Genomic DNA, 20,630 nt, shown 5'->3' on the forward strand with positions numbered 1-20,630 from the left:
CGTAAGTTGTCTTGTGTGTGTGTCCCCCCCCTTGCAGGTGCTGAGGTTCGTTCAGGAGTGGAGCAGCCTGGCAGCCATGAAGCAGAAACTGCTTCGACGCAGCGGCCTCCTCTGCCACAGCCCCACTTTAGGCTTGCAGCAGCTGGCTGCCACCCAGCGCCCTCACTCCAGCACAAAGAGGTCAGATTTTAGCTGGGAGTATGTTCTTGAAGGAAACATGCTACTTTGACTTTCAAATACTTAGCTGTGAGTAAACATTCTGCTGGTAATTGACCATTCGCCCAAACCCCTCCCCAGAACAGCAATTGGTTATCATAGCGTAGCATAGCAACCATAAACGAATCAGGGCTGGCCTGTGAAGGGTCTCTACATGTTAAAGAGGTGTGCATGGTACTGTAGTAAGAGTGAGACCTGTACTCACAAGACCAAAAGGAATGGATTAAACTGTTTATCTGCTCGTAAACGTAACATAGCCGGCTAATACCTACAGTAAAACCCTGCAGGCCACACAGGGTTATGTTATACCCCTTTCACACCAATGGCTCAACCAGGGTTATACCCAGGTCGACTGTACGGGTTAACCTTCCTCAATCTACTCTGCTTCACACCCCAGGTCGCCAGGTGGATTGGATCAGGGTAGGTCGCTAACAGCCAGGGCGGGACAAATTATGTGATTGGTTGGAAATGAGAGTGGGGCAGTCGTCACAGGTTGCCGCACACAACAACAACAACAACAACAACAACAACAACATAGATTGTGTTCTCCCTTTGTCTTAAAACAGTAAAAAATCGATACTAGAGTATCCTCGTTGTCCAGCTGCTGCAATAAATATGCAGAGGAGGAGAAATCAGTCTGCACAAAATCATCTGATAAGTTGTTGATGGTTATTTATTTGTGCTTTAGAACGTAATCACTGCAAAACAAACACAAAATAAGCTTTATTTCTCTCTACCCACTGTGCAAAGACAAATTGAAGTATCTACAAAACATATTAGTTTTTGTGGTATACAGATGGACTGGAGTCAGTACTGTATGACAGTCTAATACATTTTTCTTTATCATACTTATACTAACTAGCTCTACCCTGCAATACAGGAACATTGGTGCTTCTCTGTATTGATCATCAACTGGTGAGGATGCCGCTTTAGCTTCAGTCTTTTAGCAAAATAAAAGTAGCCTTCAAGTGCACATTCATGACCCTTTTACAGGGTTCTCATTTAAAAACAGGTCAGCTGGAAAGGTTAAAAAGTCAGTAGTAGACCGTTTTTTCAACCAATTCATGGAGCTAATGTTAATTAGCTATGAAGCAGCTTTTTGAAAGAAATATGAATATTTAAAACAATCTTCCCATTATCATTGTAAAAACATCTGTATACTGTAACAAGGAAACAAACACCCCCATTGTGTTAGTGTGCATTTCTAAATGGTGGAAACAGTGAGATGAATTAGTTCCCAACGTTGTGTCAGAAACCAGAGAGCAATGTGTAAGATTCCACAGAAAAACCCGCAGATTTGTAAATACTAACTGCCTCAGGCATCATGGAAGGCTGAATAGTATTTGTGTGTGTGCATGTGTGTGTGGGTGTATCAAAGGCTTTCAGCTGAGGCAAAAGAGAGGATGGGATGAGCGCTGTGTATGTGTACATGTGTGTTTTTTGACAAACAAGCATTGTTGCTGGCACACTAATTACAGCTGGCGTGGATAGAGGCAGGGAGAGTTTGCCAATTATAGGGTAGACCTGTGTGTGTGTGTGTGTGTGTGTGTGTGTGTGTGTGTGTGTATGAGAGAGAGAGAGAGAGAGAGAGAGAGAGAGAGTGTTTCTCAACCGGGGAACGTGTTTGGGTGCATGAACCTAATCAAGGTGTGAGTAGGAGGCAATTGGCCCAGCTTGATTTGATACCTGTTTGATTTATTCACTAATCAGAACCAATCAAGCTCCAGCTTCGGCTCAGCGGGGCGATCACGGCTCACCTTCCCAGCACTGAGACGCTCCGTTTTCAACTACTTCAAACTTAATGCACTTTGCCTGGGCTTCCAACACTGTGGATGTTTTCGTCATAAGCCACTCATGGTGATTTACGGTGATTTTAGGAAAGTTTAGAGGATTTTAATCGGGTTTGCATCCTTCAAGTACTCTTTTATTGCTAAGATGACTGCAAACATTGGCTATAAACGGTTTACTGTTTCTATAATACGCCATTATAATAGAATAAGAATGCACAAGAATTTTATTTCATGTATATATGTGTACTAATTTTCTTCACATTGGTTGCTAATCAATTTGGTTGCTAAGCAACGCGCTCAAGTAGTGATGCTTAGTAAGATTCAGTTAACAATTTCATGGTTTTATTAACTATAGTCCAGGCAAAATCACCCATCCAATCATAACTGATCAACTGAACACTACAGTATTCAAATTTTTCAAATAAAGACATAAAGACTGAAATATTTTAATGAAATTGGTGAAAGATACTTTACATATAAGCATATACAAAATAATTGGAAAATATCATTTGCCCAGATTGCTAAAAGGAATAAAAGTATTACATTGAATAGTACAACTCTATTGTAGGATAGAATTGAGTGGATAAAATTACTTTTCTTAACATCCATATAAAAGCATTAATTCAGAAATCATATACTATAGTACATCTAAAAAGATGGAAAATGGATAAGGAACTAGAAAATTTGACTGACAAAATGCTTTTTGACATCTTGTCACTATGGCAGCTTATATTAAAGCTAACTCCAGTGATTCAGTATTGCACTTCCATAAAGTTTAGGAACTCAAAAGAAAATGATTCAGCAGAGGTCGTGATATGCTGTCTTTTAGCACCAGGAATAAATCACACAGCAAAAAACACTAGATCCTACACTTCCCATTATACAACTTTATGGTGTCTTTCATTAGACAGTCCCTGCCTGATAAACATCCACATCTTTCAAACTCCACTCCTCCAATTTGTAACAAAGGCTCTCTGCTATAAATTTGAAGTCTCAAGCTGAAACTGAGAAAAGGCAGGATTATTTTCTCAGACTTGATCGAGCTCCTCCAGCTTCTGTCATTAGAAGACATTATACAACTGTTTTCACTGGCTGAACTAGTACTCTAGACTTCATGTGTAAAATCATCACTTTAAAGTAATAAATCTTAAGATTTTCATAATATCAGAGCCCATTTTGGACATTTGGCATTTTTATTTGCATGTATTTGTATTCTGTAATAGCATCTCTATAAAGTAGTTTTAAATTGTTACTGTTAATGTTCGCCTTTACTGTACAGGAAGTGGCCACAGCTGTCTCCTAATCAAACAGGACTGAAATCTTAGGAAATTATAGCTTTAAATACAGCATGTTTTTAGTCCTCATAATACATAGATTTCTTTATACATCATTATGTTAACCTACAGTTACCATAGCATCTATAAGGTCAGTAGTTAAACATATACATTTTACATTTGGATTTGTGGCTCCATGTTTCTTCCTCTGTTCTTCTTGGGTAGATCGTAGAGCTCATCAGTGATTGCCTACTTTTCTAATGGCTGTGGTTCCAGAAGTGTTTTCCCCCCATTCAATTGTTCCATTGACATTTCAAACATTTCTTATATAAAGAGTTTTAAGTCTGGAACCAAGCCAACCAGCTACGAGAGGAATCATGACCATAAAACATTTGATTCGGCGCAAAAAAAAAACCATTTTGAAAACGGCAAGAACGGCAAAGGTTGTGTACAGACAAGACTGTGTACAGAAACTATCATATACTTCAATGGTAGAAGCTCGCTCTAGCTAAACATGTTTATAGTAGCAGTGGGTTGGACCAATCAGAGATGTCGCTGTTATGCTTAGGATTGTAGAAAGTGTAGTATTTCTCCATTAGATCCTGAATGACACATATTTTTCTTTAAACAAGGTTGATTTCATACAGACTTCTAGCTTTTACGGGAGCAAAAACTTTCATTTCACAACCGCGTGTCTCGTGGTCAGTCTACCTCAGATGGTTTAGACATTATGGCTGATAATCAATATCCTTATGGAGAAAATCAATGGGATTTTTACTTCTGGAACCACACTATTGCAGTGCATTTAATTTCCAGCAAACCAGTTTGGAGTTTCTTTCATCCAACATTGAATAGAGCGTTGCTGTAGGAGCCGTGCCTCCCTGAGGCCAGTGGAGGATAGTAGCCATCAATCAAAGCAGCTTCAGCTGGGCCAGACCGCAGCATTAGCTCGTTAGTTTAATTTTACACAGCTGAGCAGGGTCTGGCCCCGGTGCGGTACGCATGCCGGCCTGGGAGGATCCGGCTGCTGTCTGCAGCTCTGTAGGTACGCTGTCAGCAGCCGGCTGCCACCACGCCTGTAGCAGCCCTCATGCAGCTGTGCATCAAATGGCTACCAGCAGAAAACCATGTCCACATAATCCACTGTAGCTGTTGCTAACTTGTCTTAAAGGCATAGCTTGACATTTTCTTTGGAAATTCACTTATTTTCTTTCTTAATGAGTTGAGAAAATTGGTGGTCAAACACTTGTAGTGCAAAAAAAATATAATGCATAAGGAAGGAGCAGCAGTCACCTTAGTGTACAGAATTACTGTCAAAGCTCCCAGCTGCATAAAAAAAACATGCAAATACATACAAACATCCAAACTCTCCCAGAAGCACAGTTGGACTCCAGTTTAGTGTTAGGTATCTTGTTTCATCCAGCCTCTGTGCTGGGACTGTTTGAAGCAAAGGAAGCTCATGTGTTTGATGGAGACTTACCTTCTTCCTCATCTCCCCTCAGCTTCCAGAGAAGCTTCTCCTCTTTGATGTGTCCCCCTCCTCCACTTTCTGCCTCCTGTCATCCATCTTTCCTTTATTTTTTTTTTTACCTTCTTTCCATCTCCCTCCCAAAGAAATATTATGTCCAGATGGAGGTGGTTGAAATGCATAAAAATTTCACTGCGTAGCCTGCAGGGCCAAGTAGAAATATTAAAAGCTAGTTTAATAGTGGCAAAACCTTCCTGTTTAAATAGCAGAAGCTGTGTTCCCTATCACGGAAATAGTGCACTATATAGTGTGTTGCCCATATTGTAGTGGTGTTTGAATTCTCCACGGTTAATTTAATTCACTATATAGTCCCCTATAAAATACCCACAATGCACAGCTAATTTGAGTGTACATACGATTTTATACCCGTTTACCATCAATGCAGAAGCTGAGAAAGCAAAGAAGAAGCAGAAGTAACCGCAAAAACTAAAAAGGAAAAATGGAGCAGGCTTTTGTTTTTAAACAGTGGAAATGTAACATGCAACATATATACAACCTTTTACTTTCCTCCTGGGTGTGTTTCAGGGACGCATTAGAAGTATTTTTGTTTGATTTGTTTACATGTTGCTGGGTGCGCCCGCCTCCATCACACAAATAACTGGTGCATCTCCTGACGCAAGTCAGGCAACGATGTGTTTTCAGTGTGTCCAAAATCTCGTTTGGTCATTCCCTATATAGTTCACACTATTTAATAACAGTATATAGGGAATAGTGTTCCAATTATTGATTGTATTTCAAAGGTAGAAGTGCTACTGTTTCATCATCCTAAAGTTGCATCAAACCAAATTCAAGAATTGTCAAAGCTGCCAGAACAAACATTCATTATCGATCTACCTAACAATTAGCGAACGGCTTAATTGACTATGTTGATTGACTTTGAAACTGCCATACCGTGCAGTGGCTGCCTCCTGTCTCTCCATCCATCTTTTCTTATCTCACCCTTGTTTTTTGTAAAGCTGCTGTTTTGCTTTTCACTTCTTTAAAACCTTTTGCTCGTTATCTGCACCCTAACCAGTAACTACATGTATGGCAGCAGATTGTTGGTTTGCTGAACTTAATCACTTTCTTTCTAGTCGATACAAAAGAAACCTTTTCTGTGGGTATATCACCTTGACTCACTGGCCGACTTACTAAAAGAGTCGTCTTTATTTAACCAATGCCTATTGTCACAAGACCCAAAGGGTGACAACACAGCCTTTACATACTCTACACAAGGAGGCTGAATCGTTCAGTTATCCAATGAGAACGAGACACAAGCTGCACCTCTGACACAGAAACTTTCAGATAAAAGTACACAACAAAATGTTACGCAAACCGCAAAAATCACCACACAAAATACTATCGTAAAACCTACGATAGTAGCTGTGAGTTGTCACACATCCGCTTTGCCAGAGTGTCTTTGAGCAAAACACAGAGTCTCTACCAGCTGCAGGACTGGTATTTAGTGGCAAAGCCTGATCTCTGACCTCCCTGTAGAGGAGGACAGAGAAAGGATAATTGCTCCACAGGGAACATTAGGGTGTTGTATCATCCCTCTGTCGAAGGCCTTGCTGTTACCTGGGGGACGTTTGGTGATTGGTCACTTTTCTCTCAAGACCACAGCAATTTTCTTCCACCTAGAACAAACAAGTCAAGAGATTTCTTTTTCTCCCGACTCCTCCTCTCCTGTATTTTGTGTCAACTCTGACACCCTGGGGTCATTTTAATCCTGTCCAGATTGACGCGTAGTGTTTCATGCAATTTTTCGACTTCGCACACCTAGCATCTGTATTACAAGGGCCATAAAAACCAGTGTCGGGGTAGATGGATTAGATGAGATGATTGACGATCACTGTGGGGAAACTAGATTGCTGCAGCAGCAATAGTGATAGGATTCAGCAGGGGAAGAGGACAAACTAAATATAAGCACACAAATAACACTGAAAATAAGCAATGAAAGTAAGAATTTGCGCGTTTAAGCACAGTTTGGTGTCCAGAAAAGTATAACCGCACATCTGGCATTGCACTGAGGCGGTTTGTACATTTTTTCTAGTTCTGTGGGTGATGGTGTGTGTTACATTTATGTGGGTGAGTCCCAGGATTACCGCAGCCCCAACCAGATGACTAAGATTACGGATATGCTTGAGCAACATCAAATTTTCTATTTTAGCTGGTACTAATGCTGTCCAGGAAGAGTTTCTGAATCTACTTGCACCTACTCCCACATGCTCTACGTGTGAATCAGCTCTCTTCAAGCTCTTTAGTTATATAACATCTGCAAATCCTCCATTCCTTCATGGCCCTGTTTATCCCATTTCCACAGGTACATCAGTAAAGACGAGGTGGCCCAGGCCTCCCTGAGCAAGGCCCAGCGGGAGGGAGGCAGCGTCCGACTAGTCACCAATGAAAACTTCTTCACAAAGAGGAGGTCTGCTGCTTCACTAACACCACCTGCTTCTGAGAGGTAGGTTACAGGGCAGATATGTGGGTGGGTATTCACAGCAGGAGAAAATCAACTGAAGATTAATTTGCATTTGCTATATTCTGGGTTTCTTTATTTGTTTGGTTCATTACAAGTGCTAAATCCCCACCAACGGTATTTAGATTTACCTGATCATGTCCAGCCTTGTTTGTGGTTTTTAACGGTAAGGTTTCATGGTCTCTACGTCGAGGTGATTTGTGTCATCACGCGGCTTTGTCTTTGGGGTTGGGTGTATTTTCATTTTCCTTCCCTAGGCTGTCTCCATGGAGATCTGTGTGTGCCTTGTGGGAGAGGCACAAAGGCCTGCTGAGCGTGTTAGTACAGTAAATATAGACCATAATACAATTTACTGGGTAAGATGCAACCAGCTCACCCAGGAGGGGATATCACTATGGATGCAGCAAACACGCAGTCTTTCCCATATGTACTGTACACATCAGCTGGCGTTACAAAATGTCTGTGATATACCATGAAGTGTCTTAAAAGTGCCTTCTGAGATCTGTGCTTGTGTACACTATGCATCTTTGAACAGCTTAAGGAATACAAAAGTATACCTGAAAATATAAAAAACAAATGTTTACCAAAAGCCAACATTGCTGTCAAGCTAACATGCTGACAACATATATCTAGCATGTTGTTTAGCAAGAGACTATAGTTTTCTCTAAAAAGCTAAAATGTGTAATTGAAAGGTAACGACAGAGAAAAGATAATTGGACAATGTAGCATAGTTTTCTCTTCATCACTGAAAAAACAGTTTTTGTGTTTTGTATTTCATAAACTATAAGCCAATATTGATTTGTAGCCAAAGTTGAATTTCTTTGTTCCATTTTTTAATTCGGTCGGTGTGCTGGTGACTGAGGTGATATTTGCCATCCATACCACGTCAACCCAATGTTGAATATATCAATATAAATTGTATTTTTTTCTCAATCTGGTATGGTGGTTGCCTCACTGTCCACAGGAAGATACCATTTAAAATGTATAAAATATAATTTTTTTCCCCCTCCAAGCACTCCACTGACAGCTGGACTCACCAGCGTCAGATGTCGTTCCTCTCGTGCATTTGGTATAAAGCATCAGAGATCACCTCGGTGGTAAACATTAGCAGGCTGTGTGCCGTTTGCTGAAGGCATGTTGCGTGATTTCTGGGGTTTGAAGCATGGGTTACCTCATGCTGCGATGTAGAGCTGCCAACATGCTCACTTTCTTTGCACATATATGAATTTAAATAACTTTAAAGCTAAATTTAAAGTGCCAATAATAATTAATTTTAATAACATTGCAAAAATAATACATTGTTATGATATATTTTTTTGATTCATTTTCACTTTTATGGCTAATGCATTCAACATTTACAGTTACTAGCAAACCATGTATTTCTGGGTTACATTTTTTTTCCCAAAGTGCCATATTTTAACAATTTGGGCAGTTTGGGCACACCACGAAAAAGTCTATTTCTGTCTCTGTTTCATCCACTAGATGTTGCTGGCACAGCATTTGTCTCTTGGTACTTCCAATTTTTTGTATCTTGTCAACTTTGAAGCAGCAAGGTTCCTTTTTTAGAGAGTTTTTTTCTTCTCCATTTCAATGATTAAATCTCACTATGTAGTGCTCTGTCTCTGGCTCTTTGTTCCTCTCTCTGTCTGTCTGAATTGTAAACTATGGGGAAAGGGAATTTAGTCCATCTGTCCCCTCCATCGTGGCTCTAGCACCCTGCTGGGACAACATGGCAAATGCCCAAACTCGCTGTCCTCTGCCAAAAGGACAGGCATACACATACACATACTTGAAATGTTCTACAGATGCATACCATCATATATACTGTATATACACACACAGTAGGTACACACACACACACACCATATGTCCATCAACTGTGCAGCACACAAAGCAAGCAGAGATGTTTATATTAAATTAATATTTATTGAATTGTGTTTGCTGTTCTGCTGATGTTCAAAGAACTAAGCTCTACATTGAATCTGGCTGTTGGCTTACAGACTGATTTCTACCACATGGGTCAAGGTAACTTCTCTTTAAAGTTAAGTGCGCAAAGGGCTACAAATCTGCAACAGCCATGCTGCTTGAATCAAAACGATACAAAGAAAAGATTGCCTGGACGTAATCCATTTATTTAGCTGCATTTTATGTGCCCTATCTTCCGACATCGAAATAGTTCTGAAGACTGCACATTTCTTGTCTATACGTTACATGCAAGTGTTTAGCCAGCCTATGGTCTGCTAAGTTCACATTTTGTCATATTAACATGTCATGTTAGTTATCTAAGCATTGCATTTCTTTTAATTTGATGCTAAAGTGTTAGAATGGATAATGGACAGAGATATAAGAGAATTCTTATTTTATAAAAAAACAAGCTTTTATGTCTAAATATTTCTGCTTCACAACTACAACTATTTGTTTTCTCTTTCTCTCATCTCTACATTTTCTATAGATGTTTGCTGTAATTGCAAACTCAAAACTCCCTCCATGTTTACCTGTTAACTTAATAAATTCTGAATAATGTACATTTCCACACCACTAATTCTATCAGTACAGTAACGTATAATACAAGTCATGACACACTCACTCTGCTGCTCTGATTTTGTCTTTTTTTTTTAAAGCAGCCAATGAATGAACTTTTTAATCCTGAGTAGATGTAATACATTTGCTTTTCAATCTGCAGCCTGGACAAGAAGTCCTGTAAGACAGTGGCGGAGCAGCCCTCATCAGAGTCCGGATACTTGCAGGCAGTGGACAGTGAGGGTGTCCCTTTGTGTCTGTCCTGCCATCAATCCTGCTCTACCACCGGCGGGGCCTGGGACACTCGATTTTGCAGCCACAGGTATGTAGTGACACTTAGTATATGCAGTTTCGAAGCTATACACATGTGGCTTTAGATACACGTCAATTATCATGGTCAGCATCCTCCAGGTCCTTGTAAAGAGTTGCACAAAAAGTTCCAAAGACTTGTGTCGAATAGCAGATGCTTGTAAGTGTTAGCATTCCTTGCTTGGAGCACCAGATGGGTGGGGCTTACTGCAATGGGTCAATCCATCTGTCTTTGGTAAAACAAAGACAGAAACCAAACTTTGGTCAAAAAAAGCATTTTAAATTAACTTTCAAATAGTTTGTATCTGTGATTGCTTCAACTTTCCTGTACCAATTGTCCTCTGTGCCAAAGCCCATCCATCTGGCACCTAAACAATTCAATTATACTCAAAGCTTTAAGAGTTTTTGTGCAAAACAAACTCAAAAACTATAATGTTGACTTCACCTTGTTTTTTACTGACTTTGCTTTGCAGAAGGAATACTGTTTTCTGATGACTAGAATAGATTGCTGTTCCCAGATTAGACTGCAGCTCCTGTATTTATAATCATCCTTTTCCTATTTTTTTTCAAGATCAATTCACTGCATTTTAACACCAATATATATTATATATTTTTAAATGGAATAATTCTGCTAGTTCCGTCTCTGCAATGACTTGCTAACCCTGAGCAAGATGCTGCACCCTTTCCTGCTCACTCCCATGGTCACACTGAATACAACCGGCAACTAAATTCTTATGAATGAAAATATGTCTCTGTGTCCCTTTAGTCTAACTACCCATTTAATGTAGAAATTCAATTTCCCTAAGTTGTTTTCATGAGCTAAATTTAGGTCATTGAGTCAAGGTGAGATCCTTTACTCTATGCCTGGATTTGATCAAACTTCAACACATTAATGTGCTCCCCTGTGCCTTTCAGCTGAATCATAACTATAGTAGAAAATTCACGTTGGTGTTGGTAAATGTCAAGGCAGATGTATATGTTTCCCCAACTCATAGGTGCCAGGAGGAGTTCCAGTTGCGTTCCAGCCAGACGTACATGCGCTCGCGGGTGCTGGAGGCGGAGCAGGGCATCTGTCAGCACTGCAGCCTCCATGCCCACGACCTGTTCCTGAAGGTCCGTGATGCCCCGCCCTCCCAGCGCAAGGATATGCTGGAGAGCACTTGGCTCGCGCAGCTGTCACTCAAACAGGTCAGACACTGAAGCAGAGGAAATTATAAGCCAGACATAAAGATTTTTTCGGAAGTGATGAAGTTTAGTGGCAGTGCATTATAAGCGAATAACAACCTTATTAGACCTTCAGTATTAGAAACGCCCCTGCTGTGAGCTACATAACTGACAAGGAAAACTATTTTGTGTTTGTGGAAGTGCAAACATAAAAGCGCCCTGCACTGTCCATTCCACCCACCTATGCACACAACACATACACACAAACACACACACACATACACACACAGGTTGATCTGCACTCTAAGGGGCTAGCTCCCAGTAAATGGATTGCTGGGCTCATTGATTTTTTTTTCCCAGTGCCAGGCCTCGACCAGTAAGCCTGTTTGATTTGGTTGGCTGTTATCCTGCAAAGCCCCCCGTGCACACACACACACACACACACACACACACACACACACACACTCTTCCCATTTCCGCCGGCAGCAGCATCAGCGCCGATCGATGCACCGAGCTTTAGAGGAAACAAACTCAGCCACATGATAAGACGCCACAGCGGTGGTGGAGCCTCGAGATTATAGGCTCATTCTTTGGTTCATACGGGGGGTTCTGGTGTGTGCATGTGCGTGTGTTTCCTGGTGTGTGTGTATATGGGTCTTTATGTGTACCTTGAGGTCTTTTTCGGTGTGTGCAAGTATGTGTATAAAATAATTCTGCCATGTGTGTATTGCTATTTTGGTGGTGTGTGTGTGTATGTGGTTTCTTTATTTAAAATGGCCTTTGGATGCCTTTGAGTGGCAGTATTGGGGCCTGGTGTAGCAAGGTGTCTGTGTGTGTTTTATTTGTTTTTATCCTCTTTTATTGTGAAGCGCATTGCAGAAGTGCCCCTGCGGTGCAGAGATTTGTTTAATGTGTGTGTGTGTGTGTGTGTGTGTGTGAGTGTGAGACACGTGAACTCTGCCCCTGTGAGCAGGCTTGTTCTTTAAATCTTTTGGGATCAATTCCAGCTCGCTGCCTTAATGTCGACAGAGTAGCACTGAAAGCAGGAAAATTGATTTTTTTGCCCTGAACTCTTTCCACCCAGCTTCTCTCTTTCTTTGTATCTAATTCTTTCAATCATCTTTTGCTCCTCCACTTGCTTACTCTTAATATCTTTGAGTTTTGTTATTAAAAAGAGGCAACCTGTATCAGTTTAATAAAAATATTTTTTATTAATCAATAGTGTAATTATCATTAGTTGCACCCGACAGGTTATGACAAGTACAGCAGCTCTTAGGCTATATTTAAGCACAGCGGAGCTTTGAGCTAAATGCTAATGTCAGCACGCTAACATCGTTACAATGAAAATGTTAAACTGCTGATGTTTACCAGGTATGTTGCATGTTAGCATGCTAACATAAGCACAATGTTATTATGCTAATGTTTAGCAGGTAATGTTTATCATGTTCATCTTAGCATGCTAACATGCTTGGTAATTATTACTAACCATAGGGCCTCAGGGTTGTGAAGTTGTATTTTAAGTGCATAACTGTAAAGTAGCACGTTACTAACATGTGTTGGTAGGTAATGTGCACCATGTTCATCTTAGTTTAGTGTGTTAGCATGCTAACCTTTTCCCAATATTGGTAATGACACTGTTTTAATGGTTTTCACGGGAAAGTGATGGTATGGCGTTTACATGTATTATTCTGAAAAGTTGAAAATACCAAATATTACAAAGTCATTAACAGCTTAAAAATTGCAATTTAGGTCTATGCATCCTTTTGTAGCATGTTATTCCCTCTGGTTTATTTAACCTCATTTCACTGTCTTTGTCAGGCAGACTTTCATGTACTCAACAGTTACCCATTATCTAGGCCAATCGCATTTTGCTGGTCTATATGGCTGAACCTGACGCATCTCATGGTGATGGATAATAGAAAGTCAAAGTTCACTTTCATGGATTTGGTGCAATTATTGTTTCATCAAATTGTCTTATCCTCACAATCATACAGGCTTACATTAATCTCACCATTTTAAACCTTAATCAGATGCCTTATTCTGCACTTTTCTTTCATTATTTCCTGTTGTAGATTTATGCTCCTTGCTGTCATTTGTACTCCTTGAGACTTATTTGTTTTTATCCTCTTTTATTGTGAAGCGCATTGCAGAAGTGGCCCTGCGGTGCAGAAATTTGTTTAATACGGGTGTGTGTGTGTGTGTGTGTGTGTGTGTGTGTGTGTGTGTGTGTGTGTGTGTGTGTGTGTGTGTGTGTGTGTGTGTGTGTGTGTGTGTGTGTGTGTGTGTGTGTGTGTGTGTGTGTGTGTGTGTGTGTGTGTGTGTGTGTGTGTGTGTGTGTGTAATAACAATTTAGGTCTCTTTAGCACTTGGAAAAAGATTGAGCTTTACTAAAGACATCACATCAGTTAAAAAAAAATGAACTTCAGCATAGATGGATGGTTTGGGAGGGCAGCGCAATCACAGCTTGTTTTTGGCAATTTGGAGCAGTATGAGAAAACATCCAAGGGTAGTCAGTGTACTGAGACACTCACTGTTTCATTCTGTGTGTGCTTCTAGCTGAATGAGATGATCCGCGCTCCGGTCGAAGGGGATTTCTGGCAGGTCGACCACATCCGGCCGGTCTACAGCGGAGGAGGACAGTGCTCTCTGGACAACCTGCAGACGCTCTGCACCGTTTGCCACAAAGCCGTACGTGCACACTCCGCATCGCTGCACCCATGACAACCACGACACTGGCTTTTAGAGTCAAAGGGCTTAAGGGGCAAAAGCAATTTGTCTAACATTTAAGGTGCACCGTGGATGGACCTCTCTTTTATCCCCATATAAAAAGAAAGTCTCATCGCTCATGTTGATGATCATATGTGATGGCAGTAATGTGATACATGGTCAAACACATTCATCAAAAGTCATACCATCCCTCACAAAGCTATATATTGCCTGTAATAACATCACATGATGTGCCTGTATGACATATTGATATATAGCATTTGTTGCCTTGGGAACATTTTCCTTCGTGAGCTTCTTCAGTCAATATTTCATAATCATAGACAATCCATTCCTTAAAAACAGAAGTGATCCGAGAGCAGAGGTTTTAAAATAAAATAGAGCTTTCATTGTAAGCTAAAATGTGCTTTACTTTCACGCCAGAATGCATTTTTGTCAGAGTGGGTGTCGGTTTGGAAGGAAACGCTTCATATGTCGACGTGTATAAACTGATGTGGAGAGCTGCTCGTTCTGATAAGGGGATCCTCTCGCTGTTTATGCCACCACTCAGACACTTTAATCTAGAGATGCTCAATATATTGATCTCGCTTTTCTCTCCAGCGCTGACTGCAGATTTAACCTCTTACATCATGTTCCATTTTTTTCTCCACAGAGGACGGCTCAGCAAGCCAAAGAACGGAGCCAGATGAGAAAGAGTGTTGCTGCCTCCAAGGTTGCGTCAGACATCAGCAGGTTCTTCATCCGGAAATGAAATGAAGGTTTAGTAAGGGTTGTATAGGTGTAACATTTCTTGAATCACATTGTTGAATCCTCACTGGCATCAAGATGCATCATGATTTTTCAGTGACAACATTCACATTTAAGTATTAGAAATGCGATTCCCTCTGAGAGATTAGGATTAAAGGCCGGGTTTCCTTTGATTCCATACTTTTCCTCTCCCTTACTTTCTGATGATATCAGCGGCGTCTTGTTGGACTCTGCTGCACCTGTGGAAATTTACCTAAAAAACAGTGATGACTGCATCAAATGCTAATTCAGCCAACTCCCCTCTCGTCCCCGAAACGTCACAAGTGCAGTAGTTTTGATTTATGACGGCCCCCTTTTGCTCGAGGCTGAAATGGAGCAGGTTGTTTAGAGAGATGCTGCTATTTTAAGATTTTTGCAAACTTGGTGAAAAGTAGCAGGTGAGAGATGAATTGGGGGCTTTGTGATTAAAACTTCACAGCAGAAAACACAACCAAGTGTCCTCATTGGCGCCCCCAACATGTGGCGCCTTGTAAATCTTCCTTTTTGGAAGATAGATGAACGCACCCTAGTGAAATAAAAGCCTATTTTCATTTTGTTTCATGTTGCCTTCCTCAGTTCCTCTGCTGCTTTGACCACGATTTGGACTGTAAATACACCAAGACGTTGGTTGTTCTGACAAGCTAGAAAATCGGTTCATCGCCTCAAGTCAGGAACATTATTGTCCATGTCCACGCATTTTCCTCCTCTTCAGCTGTGCTTGATGATCTGAACAGAGCTAAAGTCATTCAGGAGGGCTATGTTTAGAGAGACGGAGAGCAGAGTTACTATGGAAACAAGGCTTCAGGTTCAGCAATGTCGGGAATATTGAATCTCTTCTTGTGAGAGTTATACAATAAGCCAGACAGACATGAGAAACTCCAATCAATAGCAGCAGGCTCCTGTGAAAATGAGGCCGTCACATTCCTCGGCAGCAGAATTTAACTTCCCTTCTCGCTGCTGAGGCTCCGCGGTTGACTTTGCAGATGTCGTCATGTCACGATTTGTCTGTCAGCCGTGTCAAACTCCAAACTCAGCAAATTCCGCCATTGCTGAAAAGTTTTTAATTTTTCTGGCAGCCCCAACTTCTCTCAGCCTATTGGAGCGCTCGGTTGGAGCCACGGCTTCAAACTTTTCTCGGAGCCCATGTGGGTGCGTGCGTGGGTGTGTGTGTATTTCCCCTACGGCTGCTCCAGGTCTCCACTTAATAAGACCGTTGTTCCTCTCCTGTCCAAACCGACAAGCTTTGTGAGTAATGAACATCTCCCAGGCAGCCTTCCAACAACAGCAGGTTTCAGTGTCAGTCCCTGTCAGCAGCCAATGACTCTGATCTGCTGTTTTATTACACCCAAAAGGTGTATGTGCATGTGTGTGTGCGGGAGAGAGACAGTGAGCGAGGAGGGAAAGTAGTGCAAAAGTGTAGCCGAGTGTTTTTCTGTGCGTTACACAAATAAAGTGTGCGTGTTTGGCAGAGGAAAAGTGTATCTTGGAAGAGAGAGGAAGTGGGGTGTGTGTTTGTCAGACAAAGCCATAATGAGGCAGCGTCCAGATGAAGACGTCTCATGTTCTTCCCAGAGGGGCTGCTGGGTAAAGAGCAGCGAAGCAGCTGTGTGACACTGTTTGCATTGGACAACCTATCAGCCCAGAGGAAAAACATTACCTCTGCAGGTGATGACAGTAATAAAGATGGACTCAAACACTGACGGACGGCCGCCGAGGATTGCATGTTTGCTTTCCGCCTTACACACTCCTCCCTCCCCTCTTTATTTAAAGCTGACATCAGAGCAAAAAAACTCACTTTTTCCTTCAAGTGCAATCAACGTCTGTTCCTTGGTGCCACTGCTGCAGAGATATCTCAACAGGTTACATAGCAACACAGCACACTCTGAACGTCACATGGCCAAAATTAGCTGGGCAAATATCTAGCGGAAATAATGACAGAGTTAGAAAATCACAGTGTATTGACAAAGAAAAGACAATAGGAAAAGAAAAGAGATATGGTGCCATCTGAAGAAAATCCAAGCAAATGGAATTAAAAAGAAGTGCAGTGCAAAAACACTACAGCAGTGAACCTGTCATATCAAAATGAACCACAAATGATTACAACAGAAATGGATTTTAAAGCATGGAAGTCTGGTCATATTCTTTATTTTTCTTATTTATTAATTCCATCGTATTCCTCTGTACCATAGAGCTCCATTGTTGTCCAAAATAAACTAATTAAAAACGCAGTGAAACGGCAGTTGGGGCTTTGGTCTCCGTAATGTAAAGTGTTGCCAAGGGAAATACAAAATGTGGGGAATATGCAGTTACAAGAGATTGGATCGGAGGAAGGTTTGTTTGCTACGAGTCTTACATTTGTTTCTCAATTGTCATTCTTACTTTTGAAAATGTTTGCATCGTTTGAATCACAATTTGTCAAAAGAATAAAAAAGTGGCAAGTTGATTAACACGCTTAACTGCATTTTTACTTTTGCTGTACGGAGTGTTGCAGACTTTCCAAGGACCGTTGTGTTGTGGTTCTTCACTGTTAACCTCAGTACAGTACAGTACAGTACAGTACAGTACACAGAGATAAAATAGCAATTCTACTGAGAAGTAGACTTTGGCTGTAGAGGGCTCAATAAACCCATGATATCGTTCTGCTAGCTACTACAACCCACAAGCTAAAAACGATTTTCAAGGATAGTTAGGGATAGCTAATCACCCAAAATCACATTTGATAGGATACATTTATGCATACACCAAGGGTAAATCAGGAAGAAAAAAGAGAGGAATTTGTTGTATAGATAACATATATTTGCGAGAAATCAAGAGATTAGCAACTGAGACACGCCAAACATTTATTTGGAGTCAATCCCATTTACACCGCCTTGCTCCTGTAAATCTTCACTAGAGCATCAAATGTGTATTAATCCGCAGTTTAAAATAGTAAAATAGCTTTTTGAGAAAGTTCTTCAGCTTTTTAAAAAAAAATTGTTCAAGTAAAACAATGTATTTGTGAAAGGTTAGGGAAGCCAGAAAGTACAGAGAGGTGGACGAACACATTGTTGGTTTTGGTATGCATCAAAAAGGAGAAAGGACCATTCGCAGAGGAATACTGATTTCTGATCAAATGAATGCTAACAGCAGAGTTGCAATAGGGTTTCTCAATATGGGTCAGAGGACCCCCAGGGGCCCTTTAGAGGGCTCCTGGGGGTCTACATCAAATTGAGAAATAGATTAATATCGCTGTAACTCAATTCCATAGGAATTTCTCTAATTACAGACATTACATTATGTGTAATAATGATGATGTGAATGATTGTAATTGTAGGTTTCATTTTCATTATTCTCTCCCCATAGGATGTGGTGTCTTTTTAAAGGTCTGTGACATGAAAATGTTTGAGAAGCTGTTCTAACCAGGCAAAACTTGACAGTAAACCATACAAATCATTCATAATTCAATCATGATTTGCATTTAGACAACAAGGCGTTATATTTGGCACCATTCCATTGGTTATTCCATTTATGAGAAGCCTCGCCTGCCCCTATAATCTACTTTGGCCTTTTCAGCTGAAGGAAGTGCTACTACAAACCCAATCTTGCATGACAGGTGTGATGGAGAAGGGCCAATAAAAGCCTGCGCAGTGCGCTGCGTGCAGCCGCCGGCTCTCCAATCCATGGCTGAATCCTGCTGTGGTTTGATTCCTGGCTGCCATATTCTCCACTGTGATCCCTCTGTGTCTGTGACCCTCCCTGCCCTTCAGCAAGGAAAAGGAAATAGACACGAGGGAGGTCGTACCCCGCTGCTCTCCTTCAGGAGTGAAAAACAGGAACGGCATGGTCTTTGTCTTGCCAAAGCACCTCTGATATTCTGTCATTTGGTGGAATGTGAACTGCAGAACCTCATTATAGAAAAGGAATGGACCCCCAGTCAGACCTCTGTGGTGTTGTGTTACAACATCGAGAGAGCTTGTATTTGAAAACGCTGCACCTGTATCATCTAATTGAACTCCGGAGTCTGCGTTTAGGAAGCAATTCTTGGCTTTAAACGGCCACAGCCGATGAGGCTTTTGTCTTTATCGTCATATTATCTCTTGGGATGGTGATGAGATGATTAATCATTTCCTGCTGCAGAAACTGCTTGCAGAAGGCTGGCACCGCTCGGCAGAGCGCGACGCCCTGGGTGGAGGAAAATGGTATTATGGCCCAGGTAATTGGTAGAGGACCATCACTCATAAGCGATCTAATTAATCTCATTAAAACACCCTCTCTGGTTGCACAGAGATGTTTCCAAAATGGGCTTATCCATCCTGATGAGTGTCATGCACGTAAATGATATTCCAAGAGAAACTGCAGCTGAAGCGAGGAACAGAAAATCGATACAACAGTACCATGTAAACAGTGGCTGGCTATTTCCTAATGTCATTCAGCGTAGTAGGGGATGTGCAGTGGTGAAAGGATGCTTTCTCATTGCTCAGCTGGAGGTGGCTTTTGTCAAGTCCAAATTCTATTTATTCAAGATGGCTCCCTGGTTGTCTCCCAAGATGCATGGCATGCTGCGGATTAAGACCAAAAATGCAATCAATTCACCCAGCAGGAGATCAGGGGAAATAACAGATAAGGTTCTTAGCATAATTCATACAGTCCCCAATCTGGCTAGGATTAATGTATGTCTTTGCTGTAGCTCGCTCTCATTTGTATGTTGGAGCTTGTGTGGGGCTAAATTGGCACATCATGTGGCCCATTACAATCAGGCTTTGTTTGGAAAGGCCCCTATGAGGACTGGATCTGACCACATCGTTTTACAAGGCATCTGTACCTAATGCAATTTAGGACTGATATAATTTCATCTATGTTTTATTATCATTAAGATTTCCGCTTTTACAGCAGGCTGTCAGCATAATCTGTGAATAAACAAAAAAAATCAATTATTCAATGAAGAAAGTCTCCATAAAAACACGCAAAGCTTGCATGCAGCATTAACTAAACATACAGATCATACATTCAAATGTCATATACAGTCACAGAGGAGTCCTGGTGGAACTTTACATAAGAGGAAGAAAGCCACAGTAGGCTACAGTATTACCACTTTCCCCTTTCATGTATGCTGTGTTCAGATGATTGAGGTTAAAAATGGAAAGCTGAACAAAACGCCCTCCAACAAGTTCCCTTTTCATGAGCCTTAAAAGACATCTTTTCATCTCCCATTTTATTTTGTGGCCATTGATCAACCATCTTTCATAGATTGCTTCCAGACATCTATTCAGCCGCTCTGTCGCTGCTCAGCATGCCTTTATTTCATAGGTCTTAATGGCAAGGTCTGGGCTTTTGTGCTTAGATTAACACCTGAATTGCAATCGTTTGAATTGCCAATAAATTCACAGGAAGTTGTATTTATTTACTTTTGTGAAAAGTGAACCAACAGCTGAGAAGGTTAGCACGCTGATGCAAAGCTGGGCAGATTTTTCAAAAAAAAATTTGGGTGGGGGTGCAAAATAGGACTTCTCTTGCCTCATTTTGTGAAACTAGTTTGTTTTTCTTTTTGGCGCATGAGCCAGAAAAAGGTCATGTCATGTGACAAGAGTGACAGGTCTGGGGCATCATTACTGAGACTTGGAAGGTCTGTGTAAGCACCTTTGGTCACCTCAGGAGAATAGATCCCTGCGCTGCCGTCGGCCTAATGAGCACAGACAGCCATGCGTCTAATGAGAAGAGGGCGATTGCGACTGTCTTCCATCAGCCCTATGCTCTGTCGGTACAACATCCCATAATGCCTTGAACACACAACGTGAGCATCTGAACAGCGACAGATATCTTGTCACACATCAATGCTGGGGCTATGGAGTCTGCGAAGGAATCTGACAAAGTGTCCTCATCAC

At 41.2% G+C, this 20,630-nt stretch overlaps 1 protein-coding gene across 1 annotated transcript in view; it reads left to right on the top strand.

Annotated features, from left to right (window-relative positions):
* zranb3 (zinc finger, RAN-binding domain containing 3) overlaps nt 1–17,212 on the top strand; it is a 74,813-nt gene extending 57,601 nt beyond the window's left edge. Inside the window, 6 exon segments of the mRNA XM_028571625.1 lie at nt 38–180; nt 7,111–7,251; nt 9,950–10,108; nt 11,091–11,283; nt 13,816–13,947; nt 14,636–17,212. Coding sequence (XP_028427426.1) covers nt 38–180; nt 7,111–7,251; nt 9,950–10,108; nt 11,091–11,283; nt 13,816–13,947; nt 14,636–14,734 — 867 coding nt within the window. The 3' untranslated portion in view covers nt 14,735–17,212.
* The last annotated feature ends 3,418 nt before the right edge of the window (nt 17,213–20,630 follow it).

The sequence above is a fragment of the Perca flavescens genome, chromosome 24 (genome assembly GCF_004354835.1).
Source record: "Perca flavescens isolate YP-PL-M2 chromosome 24, PFLA_1.0, whole genome shotgun sequence".
NCBI lineage: Eukaryota > Metazoa > Chordata > Actinopteri > Perciformes > Percidae > Perca > Perca flavescens.